Source organism: Melanostigma gelatinosum (genome assembly GCF_949748355.1).
Source record: "Melanostigma gelatinosum genome assembly, chromosome: 1".
NCBI lineage: Eukaryota > Metazoa > Chordata > Actinopteri > Perciformes > Zoarcidae > Melanostigma > Melanostigma gelatinosum.
Window position 1 is genome coordinate 23,066,776 of NC_136634.1, and position 20,890 is coordinate 23,087,665.

General features: G+C 42.0%; 1 protein-coding gene and 1 pseudogene across 3 annotated transcripts; both read left to right on the plus strand.

The window, feature by feature from the left end:
* The first annotated feature begins 5,370 nt into the window (after positions 1-5,370).
* Positions 5,371-12,909, plus strand: LOC306784442 (inverted formin-2-like; annotated as a pseudogene). Its single transcript has 18 exons — positions 5,371-5,767; positions 6,402-6,517; positions 6,746-6,939; positions 7,752-7,893; positions 8,100-8,232; positions 8,462-9,064; positions 9,421-9,566; positions 9,674-9,735; positions 9,812-9,914; positions 10,018-10,103; positions 10,220-10,320; positions 10,445-10,515; positions 10,603-10,710; positions 10,819-10,889; positions 11,005-11,125; positions 11,220-11,384; positions 11,639-11,741; positions 12,124-12,909. The product of its transcript is annotated as an inverted formin-2-like (transcript).
* Positions 12,910-13,153: 244 nt separating this feature from the next.
* Positions 13,154-19,188, plus strand: LOC306775294 (adenylosuccinate synthetase isozyme 1 C). Of its 2 annotated transcripts, none has more exons than XM_079265618.1 (13): positions 13,154-13,361; positions 14,272-14,374; positions 14,453-14,515; positions 14,613-14,663; positions 14,781-14,847; positions 14,942-15,049; positions 15,136-15,217; positions 15,302-15,428; positions 15,517-15,671; positions 16,288-16,412; positions 16,576-16,673; positions 16,770-16,919; positions 17,928-19,188. In XM_079265618.1, exons 1-13 carry the CDS (start codon positions 13,173-13,175, stop codon positions 17,933-17,935), a joined length of 1,326 nt encoding a protein of 441 aa, XP_079121744.1. In that variant the 5' UTR covers positions 13,154-13,172; the 3' UTR covers positions 17,936-19,188. The 2 variants fall into 2 exon arrangements, with proteins under 2 accessions (XP_079121744.1, XP_079121745.1); XM_079265619.1 differs by lacking the exon at positions 17,928-19,188 and adding an exon at positions 17,168-17,290.
* Positions 19,189-20,890: the final 1,702 nt, after the last annotated feature.

Sequence of the window (20,890 nt, forward strand, 5' to 3'; positions counted from 1 at the left end):
TATATATATATATATATATATATATATAATTATTTGTTAATGTCCAGTGATTTAAGGAGTAGGCATTAATTCACAATTTGCTGGTCATAACTCAATTCATAATATGTCGTCCAATTCACCAAAAGACACAATAGTTTCAATGACACACAGTCTGTAAATTGCAACCTGCAACTCTCCCTCACTTATTATGGACCTGCAGATTCACACATACATATTAATACATCCTTCATTGATAATGATGCCATGCAAAACATTTACCATTTAACTTTACATGGTAAAGACAATGCCTCTTTTTTCCTCGTCAATTACATTTTTTTTACAAACTTTTTTTTTGCTGTATTTTTTAAGTAACTTTAACATTACAATGTTAAATTATTTTTATTTCAGTTATTTTGAATCTTGTTTCTGCATGTATAGCTATTTCCTAGTGGCATCACTCGATTGCACTGTTGCCTTGTTTCTAGGCCGTTGCGTTTGACTTCAGATGCAGAAAAGCAGGTCGGAACTAAAGTCGCAGGTCGAAAAACCGTGACGGGCTGTTTTGACGGTGACACAAAACGTCATTGATTTGGGAGAAAGGGCAAGCTCAAATCGTGGCAGCGGCAGCTAGTACAGGCACTTCCGGTTGCAAGCTCAGCTGCCACGACTTTCCGTGGCAGCTGAGCCTGCAACAGGAAGTGATTGCCACTGTATGTGACAGCTGCCACTAGCATCTTGTGGCAGCTGCCAGCATTTCGGAGCGGATTCCGCCGTAGTTTAGCCTTTATTTTTTCGTTATTTGACATTATATGACAATACATTAAGGTCATTGAAGGCATGACTGTTGGTAGTTGTAATTAGTTTATTAAAAAAAGTCCGAATTATCATGGTATGGCCACTCGTTTTTGTCAACAAGCTAATTGCGGGCTAACTTCACTTGAAACCTGTTACCCATGGCAACGATAAACACTTTCACGCTGCAGACTAAAGGAATGCAAATTATAAATATGGATGGATATGCAACGTACTGTTTAGAGTGATAGCAATCCATATAACCTATTGACTTGGATATATATATACAGTATGTGTATGTATGTATGTATGTATCTATATATTTTTATGTATGGATATATTAACACAATTTGTGTACAACTTTTTTTCTCTGTTTGTCCTGGCTGTCTCAACAGGACAGTAGTTTGGGGGAGGCAGTAAGAAGAACCTGATCACATGAAGCTTGATCTACATCATTCCAGCTATTGTAAACCACAGATGACCAATCACAGATATAGACCCCAAACATCTATATCCAGTTTAGATGACCTACAAATGACCCGCTACTGCCACTTCCTTTCCGTTGACCGCTGCCACAAACAGGTCTGTGGCAGGTATTTGTGGCCACTGTCACTGAATGGCCACTGTTTGTGGCAGCTGCCATCACTGCAGAGGAGATTCAGAAGATGTTTTGGCAACTGCCACTGTGGCATCTAGTGAAATACCAAGGTGCATAGTTTAAGGATGTTAGCAGTCGTCAATGTTGTTCTCCCTAAAAGTATAATTTCCATCATGTAATATGATTTTTGCATTCATTTGCAAGGTGTCATTGACTATTCTTGATGTTCTTTATCAATATTTTTAGCAAGGCATCCATTCAGTTATATTCTACAATGTTATTCAAAATTCGATGAAATGTATATGTTAGGACAAGAAGTTCAAAGTTAATGGAAAGAAGCCACCCCAACATATATGTTAAGTTTAAGTTCATTGTCATACACATTTACACATATACGAAATTTGTCCTCTGCATTTAACCCATCCCTAGCTTATTGGGAGCAGTGGGCAGCTGAGAAGCGCCCGGGGAGCATGTGGTGTCATGTAGTTGTCTGCACCCAGGGATAGTACATATTGAAGACCAGCGTCATTAATCCATTTGGCCACAAGAGGGAGTTTACCATTAAGTGAGCGCTTCTGTCAGGAGTAAACTAATGCAGCGAACATATTATGTTTTATCTATCACCACAGATGTTTTCCTCTCGTTTCTTTTTGAAAATATATTTTTCAGAATTTATAAATCCATTGTGCAATGAAATTCGTTAGCATAGCCGTCATTCAACCCAGTGTAGTCTGCTGGTGTAATTGCCATAATGACACTATCACTGCCTGATTATGTTGCCTAAATTTAGTGCATCTAAATCATGTGAATTCAAACTGTCATTTTCTGGTTGTTGAATATCTATATCGAATCAAATATCATTGTCTCACTGTCAAATTTAACTTATTCATACTCCAACCAAATCTAATATTCATTATGTTTGACTATTCATGGTTTGGTCGTACGTAAGTATTTTAATGTGATGCATGTGGTATAGCCTTCACAATTGATCTTTTTGTGTCAGATTAGCTATTTGATTATATCATATTAAGATTTCCAAATAAACAAGTATTTTCTAACTGACGAGGGTTGAGCTAAGTTTGTCACACACACACACACACACAGTTGGTGCTTTGTGCATTTATATTTATCGCCACAGATCATTACAAAAGAACAAAAGACCCAGTAATGCCTGCTGCCTCTTTATTACAACAATACCAGAACACAATGCAGATTTACCATCAACACGCGAAATACACCAGCTATATTATGTTGCCAAGCTGAGAAAATAAATATTTATTATAATATCATCTTTATTGGCCATGTATGCATACCAATACAAGGAATTTGACTCCGGTTTTTCGTTGCTATCCACATATACACAGAAATTCCAAATAAACAAGAAAAATATAAAAACTAAAAACAAGGACAAGACAGCAAAGATGGGCAGTGCTCTCAGCGATATACAACTGTTTGATAAGACGTTTGTCATTGGTGACTGCAATATAGCTTCTAATTGCTTATAAACCAAATTTTTATTTTTCTATCATGAAGTAGACTTGGGCCAATATAAAAATGACTTATTGTTGCTCCGCTATAGTTGCTGAGATGCATTAGCATGAATTTGTGACATGTAGGGTACAAACTACTTACTCTTTCCATGACCAATTTTGACCTAGCACCCATTCTCATAAAAATGGTATTCACTAATTATACATAACACTGAATCTACAACTACATATACATCTTATATTTCAGGACTTGGAAAGAAATCTGCAGAGTGAGCATTTTCTCTCCAACAGAATGTATCTGTGGAAACACAGAGGATTGGATGCAGCCCTGCGAAAATATCACAGTGAACATTTCACTTTATTCAGTGACATGAAGGTAGAGTGTGCTGTTTTTGTCTTATTTGTACACACAGCATTTTAGGCAGAGGAGGGGAAAAGGTAGGACTAGATTGATAGAGAAATGTTACCGTGACATTTTCTTGTTCTCCTCTTTCAGGATGGTATACAAAAAGTGTTTTATTTGTTTCTTATTTACTTGTTTTCCCAGACAGAACAGATTATCCAACGTCTGGAAAGACTACTGTCAGTGCCTGGAACTGTAGCTGAGAAGCAGCTATTCATCACAGAGGTCATTTTGCCAGAGGTGAGCTATTGAGGATGTGTACCAAATTAACAATTACCGGTAGTTTAAGAATTACGTTTACAGCAGAAAATTAGTGAGTTATTAATGGCATAGGCCTCCGAGAGATACAAGTGTCAATAGACATTTGAGAACACCATTTGGAGAATATAAACCAAAACTACAACTGGAAGAATAACTTAGTATCAATGTGCTAACTTAACTGGGTAACCTGGTACAGGTAAGTATCAATTTAAATGAAATATAAATGTATGTATGTAATGACTGACAATTAACATTTGGTAAAAACTGTCAAATTGATTTAACATACTTTATAATTATTATTATCGATACATTTTTGTAGGTTGTGATTCAGTGGTTGCAAAAGACCAGCAACATGTGCAGATACCAGGCAGAGTCTGTGCTGCTGGAGAACACATATAAAGAGAAAAGGTAGACCACATGACTTGTGTTTGAATTGTGGGTGAGCATGCATATGTGTAACATCACGAAATCCATTATGCTAATCCTGGCTAAGAGTGGTTTTGCATGTGTATAAAATTGTGTTTTATATTAAACTGGGCCACTGTATAAACATACCTATTTATTGTGCATTCAATACGAAGCTATTCAAATAATACACAGGTTCATATATTCATGATATTTTAAACATGTGCAAGGTACAGTGAGTAGGGAGGCCGTGCCATTGACATATATAAACACACCCTGTCAGCTGATACCAATGCCAATATCAACATCGTCTGTCAATTGCATGATACTCATGCACACACGCTACTCAAACAGACGTGTTTATTTTAAACATCAATGTGGAAACGAAAAATGAGTGATGGCCTATTAGTGCCACTGCCATGCATAAACATACCTGTTCTCATGCATACAAAACTGAACTATTAAATTAATGGACACATTCATGTTTAGAAAAAAGAAAAAAAAATCTTTTTTTAAAATTGTCTAATCAACCAAACATTTCGCGGAGCCCCTGCTGAAGACCTCTGGTCTAGATGGTAAAATAGAAGACTTGTAAAAGCTATAATTCCTTCCAGATTGTCTCTATGAATGACCTTAAAACAGAGCATTGTGTTTGTACATGCTCTTCACTCCTCGTCTGTATATCTTATTTTGCCAAGTGTGAAATCAACAGCAGGAGACAGAAGGACCACTCACGCTTGTTCTTTTATTCTGGACCACCTAATATAACAACTCCAGCACACTGAGAGAAAGTAGTTTCGACTTTTGGAGAACGTTTTTTCCCCATGTTTGGCCCGAGCTCTGACACGTGTTGATTTGATCAGATTGTGGGAACGTGTCTGTACTTGTAACATGCCCTGCAGTAGAAGCTCGTGGGTGAGGCAGGCTGGTAAAAGAGGGGACTGTGCCCTGAGGTTATACCAGAAAAAGGGCACTTGTGGTGATCAATGAGTGCATTCATGTCAATGTCACATTATGTTGGTGATGTTTGTAAAAATGTCTCCTGCACAGTTGTCTCTACGTTTTAGTTTATCACAAGTGTGCCTGAGAGTTTTGACAAACCAGTCTCTTCCCTTTTTTTTTAAGCAGGATTAGATAGGAATGTTTGGCAGAGCTGGTGGTGACTGGACTGCTGACATATCATTTACAAAAGTGCGGCGTTATCGTTTCCTATTCTGCTTTCCTTTCTGCGACGGCCTTATTTTGGCCTGCTTCCGCCTGGATAGCAATGACAACACTGTTGGACAACATCCTCCGATATCGTTGCAAACAGACGGCATCCGCAGTCCAAAAACAAGCTGAATTCTTTTCTGAAAAATTATAGCTGAAAATTGTCTCTTGTCATCTGCACACATTGAAAAAAAAAACTGTGATTGTTTTCCCTTCTGTCCTCCACAGCCAACATGTCAGGGAAATCAGATGGGAAAAAGAAGTGGGCGGCTGTCAGGGGTCACCTCGGCTCCTCGCAGGACTCAGATACCCAGCTGGAGGCCAACATGGAGAGTGCTGACCCAGAGCTGTGCATCAGACTGCTGCAAATCCCCACTGTGGTCAACTACTCGGGGCTGAAGCGTCGCCTGGAGGGCAGCGACCAGCCGTGGATGGTCCAGTTCCTGGAGCTGAGTGGGCTGGATCTCCTCCTGGAGGCCCTGGACCGGCTTTCGGGGCGGGGATGCTCTCGCATTGCCGACGCCCTTCTGCAGCTCACCTGTGTCAGCTGCGTCAGGGCAGTCATGAACTCCTCTGCAGGGATCCACTTCATTATAGAGAACGAGGGATACATTCGGAAGCTCTCCCAAGGTTGACCATACCCTTTATTTTGGGAAAAATCATCACATCTGCTGCACTCATCTTTCCATCTAGTGTTCATTTGATTATGTCTCAAAGTAGCCTACACATGGAAAATGGTGGCTTAGCTGCTTCAGAAAATATATACTGGGTCATTTGGTCAAGATGTTTAAAACAACCTGTTTATTCCAAAAAAAGCCATGTTTAAGGACCTGAATGTTTTTTTTTCTATATATTATGTAAAAGTTGGAATTAAATAGGTCATAACTCTACGTGACTCACTGTGCAGAGCTGAATTTTCCGACCTTGTACTCAGCGTTATGTACAGAAATGATTCAGTAAGGGTTGCTTCAGGACATTCCTAAAAATGTAGTATCACAGTAAGTCATGAATATTGGATTTCCCCACCTTCAGATACACACACACACACACACACACGCACACAAACACATGTTTATCTGCAGTACAACACAACATCATCACAGGGCAAAGTTCAAGAGGAGTTGTTAAATACAGCATTTGGCTTGAGTCCGCACACAAGGGGGGATGAGCAGAGATAGAGGGGGTTCTTTTTGCTTTAAGAGAAACTGATGGAAACTATGAGAGCCCGACCTGTACTGATGTGTGTGATCACGATGCTCCGCAGCTTTGGACACTTCCAACACCATGGTGAAGAAGCAGGTGTTTGAGCTACTCGCTGCCCTCAGCGTGTTCTCTGCAGACGGACATCGGCTGGCACTGGATGCCCTGGACCACTACAAGGCAAGAAGATGTAGAAGTCATAGTTTTAACTTTATTATCTTTATTTTCTCAAAAACGTTAAGCTGTTGTGGGATTGATGCTGCGCTCTAAATGATGAAGTTCATTCATGAAGTACCTTAACGATGCCCTCTAGTGGTGTGTTGCGTGCACAAGCATTATGATCCCGTGGATTCACACTGTTCCTCAATGATGTTGATGACTTACACTGACTTTTGATTTCCCCTTCAGGGAGTGAAGACGCAGCAGTATCGCTTCAGTGTGATCATGAATGAGCTGCAGGCCACAGATAACGTCCCTTACATGGTGACGCTCCTCAGTGTCGTCAACGTCCTCATCTTCGGGAGAGATGACCTCAGGCAGAGAGATAAGATGAGAAAGCAGTTTATCGGTAGGTTCTCCATTCAGCTGCTACTTAACAATTAATTGGGAGTCTAGAGTCCCATCATGAGTCCCAACAGTGTCTCCTCTCTGGGCTGAATGTGAATGCAGAGGGGAAAGCGGGCCATCAGCAGGAGCTCTGTTACAGATGTGTCTGTCTGTCACCGGCGCTGTCTAAGAATAGGTTTATTGGCCTCATTCTCACTCACAAAGCGCCTGAGAACCGAGCAAACCTCAAATGTATAAAGCGTTGTGTATTCATGCATTTTACACCAATAACAGTGACTATCAACGATTTCAGTTCAGAGAACATGTCATCACTCTTACACTGATTAAATCACACTGACCTAATGTGATTTTTAATGCTGTATTATGAGTGAAACGCCCTATCCAGCCATCCCTCCATCCATTTTTCTGTAGTGGGTTACTCTTTTTTTTATGTGGAGTCTCTCCCAGCATATACTGGACAAAAACAGAGTTAACCTTGGACTGAAAGCAGGAGTTTTTAAGAGGTGTAAGCACTGAGCTACATCTGCCTGAAGATCACCACCGTCAAGATAGTTTGACAAATGTGTCATAGATGCAGCAGCTATATAAAAAACATTAAACTGCCACCCACCACCTTCTTCTTCTTCTTCTTCTTTAAATTTGATTGGTGCATACCGCCACCTACTGTACCGGAGTGTGCAGTTTCAGGGTAACCTTTTCTTCACTGTTTCCACCTAAATCCTATGGTCTACTCCCCCACCCACCACCTTTAACCAATCAAGAAATTTCTATGGCCACGCCTCTTGTGTGGTTGCTCACCTGTGACTTTCTGCCAATTTGCCCAAAACTGACATATGCCTGTGTGCAGGGAGCAGGAGGATGAAGACTTGATTATTCAGTGTGAAGCTTTTGAAGAGGCAATGGCTGAAGATGAGGAGGAGCTGCTGCGGGTCTCTGGGGGCATTGACATGAGTGATCACTTGGAAGTTTTCACTACGCTCTTCAACAAGGTGTGAGAGCTCACTGTTTGGCTTCATCATCAACCTGTAAGAACTAAGATAGTCCAATGAATGGGAGACGGAATGTTTTGTTATAGTAAAGAAAAGTCGTCTCTCTGATTAGAACAGTTTTAAGTTGTTGTGGTGCTGGCACACATTATTAGACTTTGGTATGCAAACGTGACAAACCCACTTAATTTGTGCATATTTGTGTGCAGGTGAGCAGCTCTCCAGCCTCTCTCCAGCTGCTGTCCATCCTGCAGACGTTGTTGGCGCTGGAGCCGGGCCGCTCTGATATCTGGCTGGCTCTGGAGGCCATAACTAACAGAGCCACGCTGCTGGCCCAGGACTGTGAGTCAGCACTGAGGCAGCAATACTTTCACTTTCGGTCAAGTCTCCGGAGAAGCTAATGGGTAGCTAAAAGCCTGCTCTGTGATTCATGTGTGAAGGGGCGTGATTATCCAGGAAAAACGATCGTCGCAATGAAATGGAGGCAGCTGTTGACAGGATGGCTGAAATATTTTGTTTTAGTGAGAGGAGTGTGAAATGGGGTTGATGTTTGTTTGGATTTGTGCTTCAGCTCAGATGGAGTCCGGTGAGATTATCATGCAGCGGCTGATGTCCTCCAAAGTCAAGAGCTGTGGAGGTTGTCATGACAGGCAGCTTGTGAGAGTGGATATGGCCGTGCAGACCGATCTGCATCATCAGGATGAAGAGAAGTCTGACAAAAGCACCACATCCTCTCAGAAGTGTGCTTCCCCTCCACCACCTCCACCTCCTCCTCCTCCTCCTCCACCTCCTCCTCCACCCCCTGGTATGATGAGGCTCCAACCTTCTAACCAGTGCTCACCTCCGCCCCCTCCACCTCCACCCCCACCACCTCCGCTACCTGGAGGGTTTGGTGGACCACCACCACCTCCCCCCTTGCCCGGAATACCACCACCACCACCACTATTCGGCGGTCCAGGCATGCCACCCCCACCTCCGCCCCTATCGGGGATGGGTGGTGGACCACCGCCACCACCTCCCTTACCTGGCATGCCAGCTCCACCACCTCCTCTCCCAGGCATGATTGGGGCTCAGAGTAGCCAGGCTCTCGGGTACGCTGCACCGACAAAGGCAAGCCGATGCCCCACCCTGAGGATGAAAAAGCTCAACTGGCAGAAACTGCGCACTGTTACTGGTGAGTGGATTAATCATTCTTTAACTGCAATCTGTCATTTTTGAATAACTGCAGTCAACCCTGGCTCAATCTAATTTGAAGAGAATCATCAATATGCTAAATCACTTTTTTGCCTCCTATCTGTCAAGAAATGTGAGTGGAGACATTGGCAGAAGGCCTCTGTGTAGAGAATAGTTGATGGGGATGGAACATTAATATACCCAGAACCAGTCTTCCAAATTTGGGTGGGTGTTGCGGAGGATTAACCAGAGTTTTGAAAAAACTGTAAAAAATGAATTTCAGCCATGGCAGGATGTTGACACAAAATGGAGCCACATGAGCTCATGACGGGTTCCTCTCTTCCTGCACTCACACAGATGGTCAATCCATGTGGTCCTCGGTTCAGACGGAGCCTCCTCCTCGGGAGCCGGACTACGGCAGCATCGAGCAGCTGTTCAGTTTCCCGGTGACCGAGGACAAAGACAAGGGGGCAGCTGCTCCTGTCAAGAAGGCGCCTAAAGAGGTGTGCTTGGTCAACACTCGGCGCTGCTCCTCAGCGCTGTAGTACTCTGAACAAAGGCATCTGATTATCAAAGCTGAGTCATCAGTATGTCTCTTTTTATTCTATAGATAACATTCATTGATCCAAAGAAAAACTTGAATTTGAACATATTCCTGAAGCAGTTAAAATGGTAAGAAGTCGCAAATTATTTAGATTTATTTTTTTTCTTTTTATATGTTTTTTCCAAGTTTTTTTTCTCTTTCCAGCAAAAATGAGGACTTTGTGGCCATGATTCAGACTGGGGACCGTACGAGGTTGGATGTAGAGGCGCTGAAGCAGCTCATTAAGCTCCTACCAGAGAAGCATGAGGTTTGTAACTGTTCTCGAGAGATTTCTTTGCCGATGTATCTATCATTAAGGGCACACTTTGAAATGGCGAATGTCTGAGTCACTGTCTGGTGCTTTCATGTAGATTGAAAATTTGAAGTCCTTCCAAGGAGAGAAAGAAAAGTTGGCAAATGTTGACCGCTTCTACACCTCCCTTCTCACTGTGCCATGGTAATATTTTTATTTTTTTTAATCTAATTCTGTTTTTCACAGTATGTGCTTGCTGCGTATTTTATACGCTCACACTGGCCTTCTTATTTACTTTGCTTTCTGGCTTGTTTCTCCAGTTATCAGCTGAGAATTGACTGCATGTTGCTGTGCGAGGAGACTTCATCAGTGTTGGATATGATCAAACCTAAAGTCAAGCTGGTGGAGGAGGCCTGCCAGTGTAAGGAAGCCCTAGGCTTTCAGCTATATTCGTATGCATGCAGTTGTCATTCTTTCTCTACAATATATCTATCTATCTATATGTATATACATCTCAAATTAACGCCATGTAACAAATCTCTCAGCTCTCAGGGCGAGCACGCTCATGCCCATTTTCTGCAGGCTCATCCTTGACGTTGGGAATTTTCTCAACTATGTAAGAACCTCTTCTATCTCATGTATATTTTGCTGTACGCTGACATTTAGACAGAGCTTGCATTTTTAATCAGCGGTCTACTTCTAGGGAAGTCACACAGGCAACGCCGAGGGTTTCAAGATCAGCTCTCTGCTGAAGCTCACAGAGACCAAGGCCAACAAGAGCCGCATCACGCTGCTTCATCACATGCTGGAGGTAAACAAAGTGGCTCACAGCAGCCAAAACTTTATTTGTTTTCCCCCTCTCTCTGTTATGAACCTGTTTAATTACTTAACAACCCACTGCGTGACTTGTTTTGCAAAGGAAGCCGACGCGAACCACCCAGAGCTGTTGGCGCTGCCAGATGATCTCGAGATCTGTGAAAAAGCAGCAGGGTATAGAAGCCTTTCACTTCTACTTTTGCTCATGTTTTTCGTTTCTTTTTTTTTAATTGCTTCTCTGTGGAATTGTAACAATCTTACAAGAAATAGTTTTACACTTTGTCCTCAGAGTTAATGTGGACTCTGTTCAGTCGGAAGTCAGTGCCTTACTAAAACGACTGAATGAGGCGGCCAAGAAGGTCTCCGGCTCTGTCGAAGACGTGAAGGCGCAATATGAAAAAGTGCTTGAGGTAACGCGATAGTCTCTGCTTTGCCCACAAATGGAGCCAATGTGTGATTACTCAATTAATAATAATCCGAATCCCTCCACTTTCTCTGCTGCAGGAAAATCTGGTGGCATGTCAGGCTGTAGGTGAAAGGCTCACTGCAGTAGAGGAGAAGAAGAGTGAGCTGGCTGTTTACTTGTGTGAAGATGTCAATCAGCTGTCGCTTGAGGAACTCTTCGGAACCATCAGGACCTTCCGAGGATTTTTCATCAAAGCACTGAAGGTCGGGGAGGATACTTTGTTTACGTTGGTGTATAAAATACTACGACTGCACAATCGCAGGGAAAGTCGTATAATAACCGTCTTTATGTTGTCTAGTTTTAAACCTACAACTTCAGAACGTGTGTATTTTCAAATGAACATGGGTACTGTGGAAAAACAGGAAAATGTTGCTATAGCTCTTCCGAAGTGATACAAAAACAAATCGGCACGTACATTTTGTACTTGCCTGTGACATCTTTACTTTTATGATAATAGGAAAACAAAACTAGAAGAGAGCTGGCAGCCAAGGCTGAGAAGAGGAAGAGGCATCTGGCAGAGGAAGAGTCCAAGAGACAGAAGGGAGAGAACGGAAAAATAAGTAAGTTGTGAAAAGCCCTCCTTTTTGTTTACTGTGCCCTAGAAATTCTGAACAAAGATGTCATTTGAATGGCGTGTGTTTTAAAGCCCTCTTTTTACCTCTCTGTTACCATCTGGTAAGGACAAGAAACTGTGGCCTCCAGCCGCAGTTCCTCTACTCCTGAGCCACTTAACTGCAACACAGCTTTGCTGCTTTATCTATTTTATTTGTGCATAAACACCACTGCCACCTTAAGCTAGCGCCATCGCTTGGTTGCTTTGACAAGCTATATTTGCATAGAGAGCATTTTCCTTTTAATGCAGCTTGGCTCGCTGTAAAATATCAATCCGTTTCAAAGATAATAATGGTCTTACCATCAACACTACCTACTTCTCACCCTCAGGATCAAGTGTCAAGTCTGCAAACGAAGAAGCCAGAGACTTAGCAGCCGGTTCATCTCCCACCACACCGCAGACAGAGGGTCACCAGCAGGCCAGCACAGGAGAAACGAACGGCTTCATCAGCCCATCAGAAGACGCACCGCAGAGAGCAGTGCAGGACGGACCAGCTCTACCTCCCAAGTCACTCCCAGGAGTGCCAGCCACGACGACGATGCAGGCACCCCTGGAAAAACCTGCTTCGCTGCAGGAGGGACGACACCCAGAGAAGCCTCTAGTATCTTCACCAGAAACGACACAACCTGAGCCTCAGATTAAAGCGGACCGTCAGCCATGCCTCCCCACAAATGACTTTTCATTGGATTCAACTGAGACGAGCGTCCTCAGCTCATCTTCCCTCTCAGATTTCGACTGCCTAGCTGTGTTCGATGGCACTTCCAGCGTGGTATCTGAGGAGCCAGCGGACATTAGCGTTAATGTTCAGATCAAGGAAAGTCCTTCACCTAATACGGACAATGTGACACGGAGCAGTGAAGGCACTTTAATGGGAGATGGGAAAGGTGAAACTAGCACTAAAATAAGCCGTTTAGCAGAGACTGTTGAACAAGAGAAGCAGTCAAAACAAAACTGCTGTTTATTTCTTTATATATTACCCTGATTGTCTGTAACAGGGCAATATAAGAACATAATTTAATGGATTTTAACTTTTAATGTTAAAAATATTTTAATAAAAGTGAATTTAGTGTTCTGCTGTCTGTTTTTTAAGCAACCGACTCACGCAGATGGTGGTAATGTGGCAAACGCATTTGAAAAGCTTTATTATGCAGGCTGCATACAATACCAAGGGCTTTGACGTGGTGAATATAACATCAATCATCCCAGTGAGGCTATTTTCTAGTTTCTCTAACAGCCCTGGAGACAAGTTGCCCGAACACAGCTACGCACTTGTGCGTCTGGCTCTGACATCATCGGCTATGAAGTTACAGATATGGCAATGCCACTCTCGGAGACGGCTTAGTCTTCTTGAGACCGGCAGGCTCAAGCCACCGCAATCATGTCGCTCACCTGGTCTGCGAAAGACCACAAAAGCATCACTCAACCCTCCGCGACCGGACAGAAGCGATCGCGCAACGACATTGGGAACAAAGTGGCGGTGGTGCTCGGCGCGCAATGGGGAGACGAGGGCAAAGGGAAAGTTGTCGATTTGTTGGCGACTGACGCTGACGTTGTCTGCAGATGTCAGGTAGATGTTTTGGATTCGTGATTTCAGACGAGCATTCACAGGGCCGTGTCTTGCTAATATTGCTGAATGCCGGGTTTTTTTCTCCGACTTAATGATGAAATCTGGCACAAACTGTGCAGCCTGTTAAAACGCAACAGGTGCTCACAGTGAAAACACTTTTGTTTGAGCTTTTTTGTCCATTGCAGTTAACCGTGTCGCGAATGCACTGTGGTTTCATAACTGCACAGGGTTTAAGTGATGGAATGGGAGAATTGTGGCCGTTAAACAAATTTCAAATCATTTTACAGACTCCAAATATCTTTACTGATCATTTTAGGAACAGGCAAGTACAATCTGCTAACCTGACTATTCGCTTAATTCTTGCGTTCACCTCTAAACCTGACTCATTCAGCTGATCACACAGATGTTGAATTTGAGATGCATTGAATTAATAAAAAAACTCCACATAGGTCAGTTGCTATTCACTCACGCAGGACACATAACCCTCTGGTCAGATATCAGAGGTCACTCCAGCAACGGAGTCACACAGTGAAAACTGCCAACAGTTGCTGTTTTGTACTCTCTCCGCTGACAGGACTAGCACCCTGTGTTCTGGAGGCTTGAGAGCCCCACACACCGGGCTAGAGAGAGGTCACATTCTCAGGGAGGCTTGATATGTGAGAAGGCCAGGACTTAGCCAGGCCGGACAGAGTGGATCCACCAGCACCAGCCAAGTCTGTTCAAATAGGTGCTTGAGAAGCTCAGTGAATTATCACCTTCTCTCGAAACTATAATGAGACGTGTGCATGTGGCTGGATGTTTTTTTGGGTGGTCTTGGGTGTTACCGTCATACTGTATTTGATCATATCGTCATTAAAACAAGACAGTGTGAACTATCACATCACAATATGTGCCCTGCTTGGATTTACAGGGGGGCAACAATGCAGGACACACGGTGGTAGTGGACGGCAAGGAGTATGACTTCCACCTTCTCCCCAGTGGAATCATCAACTCCAAGAGCATCTCCCTCATCGGTAATGGCTTAAATATTCATCTGTGTTGAGACAGCATGGTTAAGAATATTACATATTCCTCTTCCTCTGCTCTTGTAGGCAATGGAGTGGTCATACATCTACCTGGCCTGTTTGAAGAAGGCGATAAAAATGAAAAGAAAGGTATTTGAAGAGAAAGAATGCCCTTTACACATAATGCACAAGTGTAAATTAGGATTTGTGTATACTCACATAGATGTCCTTTCTATTCTTTAACCAGGTCTGAAAGGCTGGGAGAAGAGACTCATTGTCTCAGACAGAGCTCACCTTGGTATGTACATTGTATGATATTGCTTAGAGTGGTTTACTTTATTTAAACAAGTACAGCCTGAATAAATCATCAATCAATCGATCCATTTTTAAGGTTTTGTTTGCTGTCTCTCCGCAGTGTTTGATTTCCACCAGGTAGTCGATGGTTTACAGGAGACTGAGAGGCAAGCACAAGAAGGAAAGAAGTAAGGATAGCGGAGGACAGACCTGCTAGTATTTTACACTACAGTCAGCACAAATCTACTTGTTTTACGTCCCTCTCTTTGGCTTGTGTTTCAGCATTGGAACAACCAAGAAAGGCATCGGACCCGCATACTCCAGCAAAGCAGCTCGCACCGGCCTGCGTGTATGCGACCTCCTGGGTGACTTTAAGGACTTCTCTATGAGGTAGGGACCGTATTAATATGCCAAACATCAAGACTAATGCTGCGCTGAACAGTTGCGGCATGATTCGCGATTTCCTTTTCTTTCAGATTCAAGAATCTTGTCCGCCAGTATCAGGCCATGTACCCAACCTTAACCGTTGACGTTGAGGACCAATTGAAAAAACTCAAGGTAAACCGACTGTTGCGAAAGTGATGAATTAGGGTCAATCCCAACATCAACTGATCATGTTTTTGTTTTCCTTGTTTTGTGCAGGAATACTGTGAGAGATTGCGACCGATGGTGAGAGACGGGGTCTATTACATGTACGAAGCTCTTCATGGATCTCCAAAGAAGATTTTGGTGGAAGGGGCCAATGCTGCTCTCCTTGACATTGACTTTGGTATTTTGATTTACAATATGAATGCATATGTGTTTTTTTTTTGTTGATCTGGGAGGCAGTCATAACCCAATACATTTTTTCTCGAAAGGCACATACCCTTTTGTGACATCATCAAACTGCACTGTGGGCGGGGCGTGCACCGGTCTTGGCATCCCTCCGCTGAATATCGGCGATGTTTTTGGAGTATCAAAGGCCTACACTACCAGAGTGGGAATCGGAGCCTTCCCCACAGAACAACTCAACGTAAGACCTTGACGTTATCGAAGGAAATCTGTGAGATTACTGGCACCTTGTCACACGCTGCTTGCTTTCACGGCCTTCGTATTTGTCTGAAGAAGAGACACATGACATGTAATGTAACTCACTGATATTGAGCTTGACACGTACAGTTTGAATGTGATCATGTGGGGCTGACACACAGGCAGCGGGGCTGGTGGAGGAGGAGGAGGAGGAGGAGGAGGAGGAGGAGGAGGAGGAGGGGGGGGGGTGAAGCTCTCTGGCTGAGAGCAGCTGTCAACTTTTGTGAGACACGGGTTCAAACGCTCTACCTCTTATGCAGGTCACATGTTCACAGGGATAAATTTAGGGCCAGAGTCCGGGTTCAGGATATTGTGTGAGCTGGGTTGTGTTACCTGTCACGGGAGCTGAAAATACATACTTAAAAAAAAAACTAAACTTAATCCCCCCCCCCCCCTCCCCCCCAGTCCATATGGTGTTTTATTGTACTCAGCTGTGTTTGTAACTCGTGTAGTGATTGCACATTTTTAGGTTTCTGTAGAATTATGGAATGCCTAACATCATTTCAGTTCATGAATAATAAAGTAACAAATAAGGCTGTTGTTCCCCTTGTTTACCGTAGGCAATAGGAGAGCTGCTGCAGACGAGGGGTCGTGAGGTGGGTGTAACCACTGGAAGGAAGCGGCGTTGCGGATGGTTGGATCTTGTCATCGTGAGATACGCTCATATGATTAATGGATTCACCGGGTGAGTGGCTGGAACAGTTGAAGCAAATCATCAGGTGTTTCGTGATCATTTCAATAATGAAGGAAGCCATCATTTTTTTCTGCACCGTCGTAAAATCACATTATACGAATGACTAACGGCACACGTTAAACAGTTCTCCGATGACATGTTACCCGTCCAACAGCATCGCTTTGACAAAACTTGACATTCTGGACGTGGTGGATGAAATTAAAGTCGGAGTCGCCTACAAAGTCAATGGAAAAAGAATTCCCCATTTCCCAGGTCATTTAACAGAAGAAACCATATGTAGAATAAATATCATAAACCCATTCTGCTTTCATTTAAAGATTGGTAATCATGTATTGCTTTCAATAACAGCCAACATGGACGTTTTGCACAAAGTGGAGGTTGAGTACGAGACCTTCCCCGGTTGGAAGACGGACACGTCTGCAGCCAGGAAGTGGAACGACCTCCCAGCCAAGGCACAAAACTACATCCACTTCATTGAGAACCACATTGGAGTTCCCAGTACGTTTGACACAAAATAACAAACTTACATATTTCAAGTTTTACTTTGCAGAGCACACAAACAAATAGAAAATAGAGCAACTTCCCATGAAGGCCTCCACATCAAAATATAGAAGAAATACAGAAACTGCATGATATCCTTTAGGTGGCACTGTTGCACTTATCAAAAATAGCAATATGGTTTGTTATGACTTCTCCAGTTTAGTCAACTTTTCTAATCTGTCTCTCTGTTTCTCCGTCTCTTTTAGTCAAGTGGGTTGGTGTTGGAAAGTCCAGGGAGTGCATGATCCAGATGTTCTAAAGGGAAACCTTTAGCTCCCCTTGACAGGAGCACAGAGGATGTGGCATCTTTGTATTATCTAAACAGATTTTCTCCTCATTGGTTAATAAACGAAACATGTTACCTGAGAAAGGGCAAGCTCAAATCGTGGCAGCGGCAGCTAGTACAGGCACTTCCGGTTGCAAGCTCAGCTGCCACGACTTTCCGTGGCAGCTGAGCCTGCAACAGGAAGTGATTGCCACTGTATGTGACAGCTGCCACTAGCATCTTGTGGCAGCTGCCAGCATTTCGGAGCGGATTCCGCCGTAGTTTAGCCTTTATTTTTTCGTTATTTGACATTATATGACAATACATTAAGGTCATTGAAGGCATGACTGTTGGTAGTTGTAATTAGTTTATTAAAAAAAGTCCGAATTATCATGGTATGGCCACTCGTTTTTGTCAACAAGCTAATTGCGGGCTAACTTCACTTGAAACCTGTTACCCATGGCAACGATAAACACTTTCACGCTGCAGACTAAAGGAATGCAAATTATAAATATGGATGGATATGCAACGTACTGTTTAGAGTGATAGCAATCCATATAACCTATTGACTTGGATATATATATACAGTATGTGTATGTATGTATGTATGTATGTATGTATGTATGTATCTATATATATGGATATATTAACACAATTTGTGTACAACTTTTTTTCTCTGTTTGTCCTGTCTGTCTCAACAGGACAGTAGTTTGGGGGAGGCAGTAAGAAGAACCTGATCACATGAAGCTTGATCTACATCATTCCAGCTATTGTAAACCACAGATGACCAATCACAGATATAGACCCCAAACATCTATATCCAGTTTAGATGACCTACAAATGACCCGCTACTGCCACTTCCTTTCCGTTGACCGCTGCCACAAACAGGTCTGTGGCAGGTATTTGTGGCCACTGTCACTGAATGGCCACTGTTTGTGGCAGCTGCCATCACTGCAGAGGAGATTCAGAAGATGTTTTGGCAACTGCCACTGTGGCATCTAGTGAAATACCAAGGTGCATAGTTTAAGGATGTTAGCAGTCGTCAATGTTGTTCTCCCTAAAAGTATAATTTCCATCATGTAATATGATTTTTGCATTCATTTGCAAGGTGTCATTGACTATTCTTGATGTTCTTTATCAATATTTTTAGCAAGGCATCCATTCAGTTATATTCTACAATGTTATTCAAAATTCGATGAAATGTATATGTTAGGACAAGAAGTTCAAAGTTAATGGAAAGAAGCCACCCCAACATATATGTTAAGTTTAAGTTCATTGTCATACACATTTACACATATACGAAATTTGTCCTCTGCATTTAACCCATCCCTAGCTTATTGGGAGCAGTGGGCAGCTGAGAAGCGCCCGGGGAGCATGTGGTGTCATGTAGTTGTCTGCACCCAGGGATAGTACATATTGAAGACTAGCGTCATTAATCCATTTGGCCACAAGAGGGAGTTTACCATTAAGTGAGCGCTTCTGTCAGGAGTAAACTAATGCAGCGAACATATTATGTTTTATCTATCACCACAGATGTTTTCCTCTCGTTTCTTTTTGAAAATATATTTTTCAGAATTTATAAATCCATTGTGCAATGAAATTCGTTAGCATAGCCGTCATTCAACCCAGTGTAGTCTGCTGGTGTAATTGCCATAATGACACTATCACTGCCTGATTATGTTGCCTAAATTTAGTGCATCTAAATCATGTGAATTCAAACTGTCATTTTCTGGTTGTTGAATATCTATATCGAATCAAATATCATTGTCTCACTGTCAAATTTAACTTATTCATACTCCAACCAAATCTAATATTCATTATGTTTGACTATTCATGGTTTGGTCGTACGTAAGTATTTTAATGTGATGCATGTGGTATAGCCTTCACAATTGATCTTTTTGTGTCAGATTAGCTATTTGATTATATCATATTAAGATTTCCAAATAAACAAGTATTTTCTAACTGACAAGGGTTGAGCTAAGTTTGTCACACACACACACACACACAGTTGGTGCTTTGTGCATTTATATTTATCGCCACAGATCATTACAAAAGAACAAAAGACCCAGTAATGCCTGCTGCCTCTTTATTACAACAATACCAGAACACAATGCAGATTTACCATCAACACGCGAAATACACCAGCTATATTATGTTGCCAAGCTGAGAAAATAAATATTTATTATAATATCATCTTTATTGGCCATGTATGCATACCAATACAAGGAATTTGACTCCGGTTTTTCGTTGCTATCCACATATACACAGAAATTCCAAATAAACAAGAAAAATATAAAAACTAAAAACAAGGACAAGACAGCAAAGATGGGCAGTGCTCTCAGCGATATACACCTGTTTGATAAGACGTTTGTCATTGGTGACTGCAATATAGCTTCTAATTGCTTATAAACCAAATTTTTATTTTTCTATCATGAAGTAGACTTGGGCCAATATAAAAATGACTTATTGTTGCTCCGCTATAGTTGCTGAGATGCATTAGCATGAATTTGTGACATGTAGGGTACAAACTACTTACTCTTTCCATGACCAATTTTGACCTAGCACCCATTCTCATAAAAATGGTATTCACTAATTATACATAACACTGAATCTACAACTACATATACATCTTATATTTCAGGACTTGGAAAGAAATCTGCAGAGTGAGCATTTTCTCTCCAACAGAATGTATCTGTGGAAACACAGAGGATTGGATGCAGCCCTGCGAAAATATCACAGTGAACATTTCACTTTATTCAGTGACATGAAGGTAGAGTGTGCTGTTTTTGTCTTATTTGTACACACAGCATTTTAGGCAGAGGAGGGGAAAAGGTAGGACTAGATTGATAGAGAAATGTTACCGTGACATTTTCTTGTTCTCCTCTTTCAGGATGGTATACAAAAAGTGTTTTATTTGTTTCTTATTTACTTGTTTTCCCAGACAGAACAGATTATCCAACGTCTGGAAAGACTACTGTCAGTGCCTGGAACTGTAGCTGAGAAGCAGCTATTCATCACAGAGGTCATTTTGCCAGAGGTGAGCTATTGAGGATGTGTACCAAATTAACAATTACCGGTAGTTTAAGAATTACGTTTACAGCAGAAAATTAGTGAGTTATTAATGGCATAGGCCTCCGAGAGATACAAGTGTCAATAGACATTTGAGAACACCATTTGGAGAATATAAACCAAAACTACAACTGGAAGAATAACTTAGTATCAATGTGCTAACTTAACTGGGTAACCTGGTACAGGTAAGTATCAATTTAAATGAAATATAAATGTATGTATGTAATGACTGACAATTAACATTTGGTAAAAACTGTCAAATTGATTTAACATACTTTATAATTATTATTATCGATACATTTTTGTAGGTTGTGATTCAGTGGTTGCAAAAGACCAGCAACATGTGCAGATACCAGGCAGAGTCTGTGCTGCTGGAGAACACATATAAAGAGAAAAGGTAGACCACATGACTTGTGTTTGAATTGTGGGTGAGCATGCATATGTGTAACATCACGAAATCCATTATGCTAATCCTGGCTAAGAGTGGTTTTGCATGTGTATAAAATTGTGTTTTATATTAAACTGGGCCACTGTATAAACATACCTATTTATTGTGCATTCAATACGAAGCTATTCAAATAATACACAGGTTCAT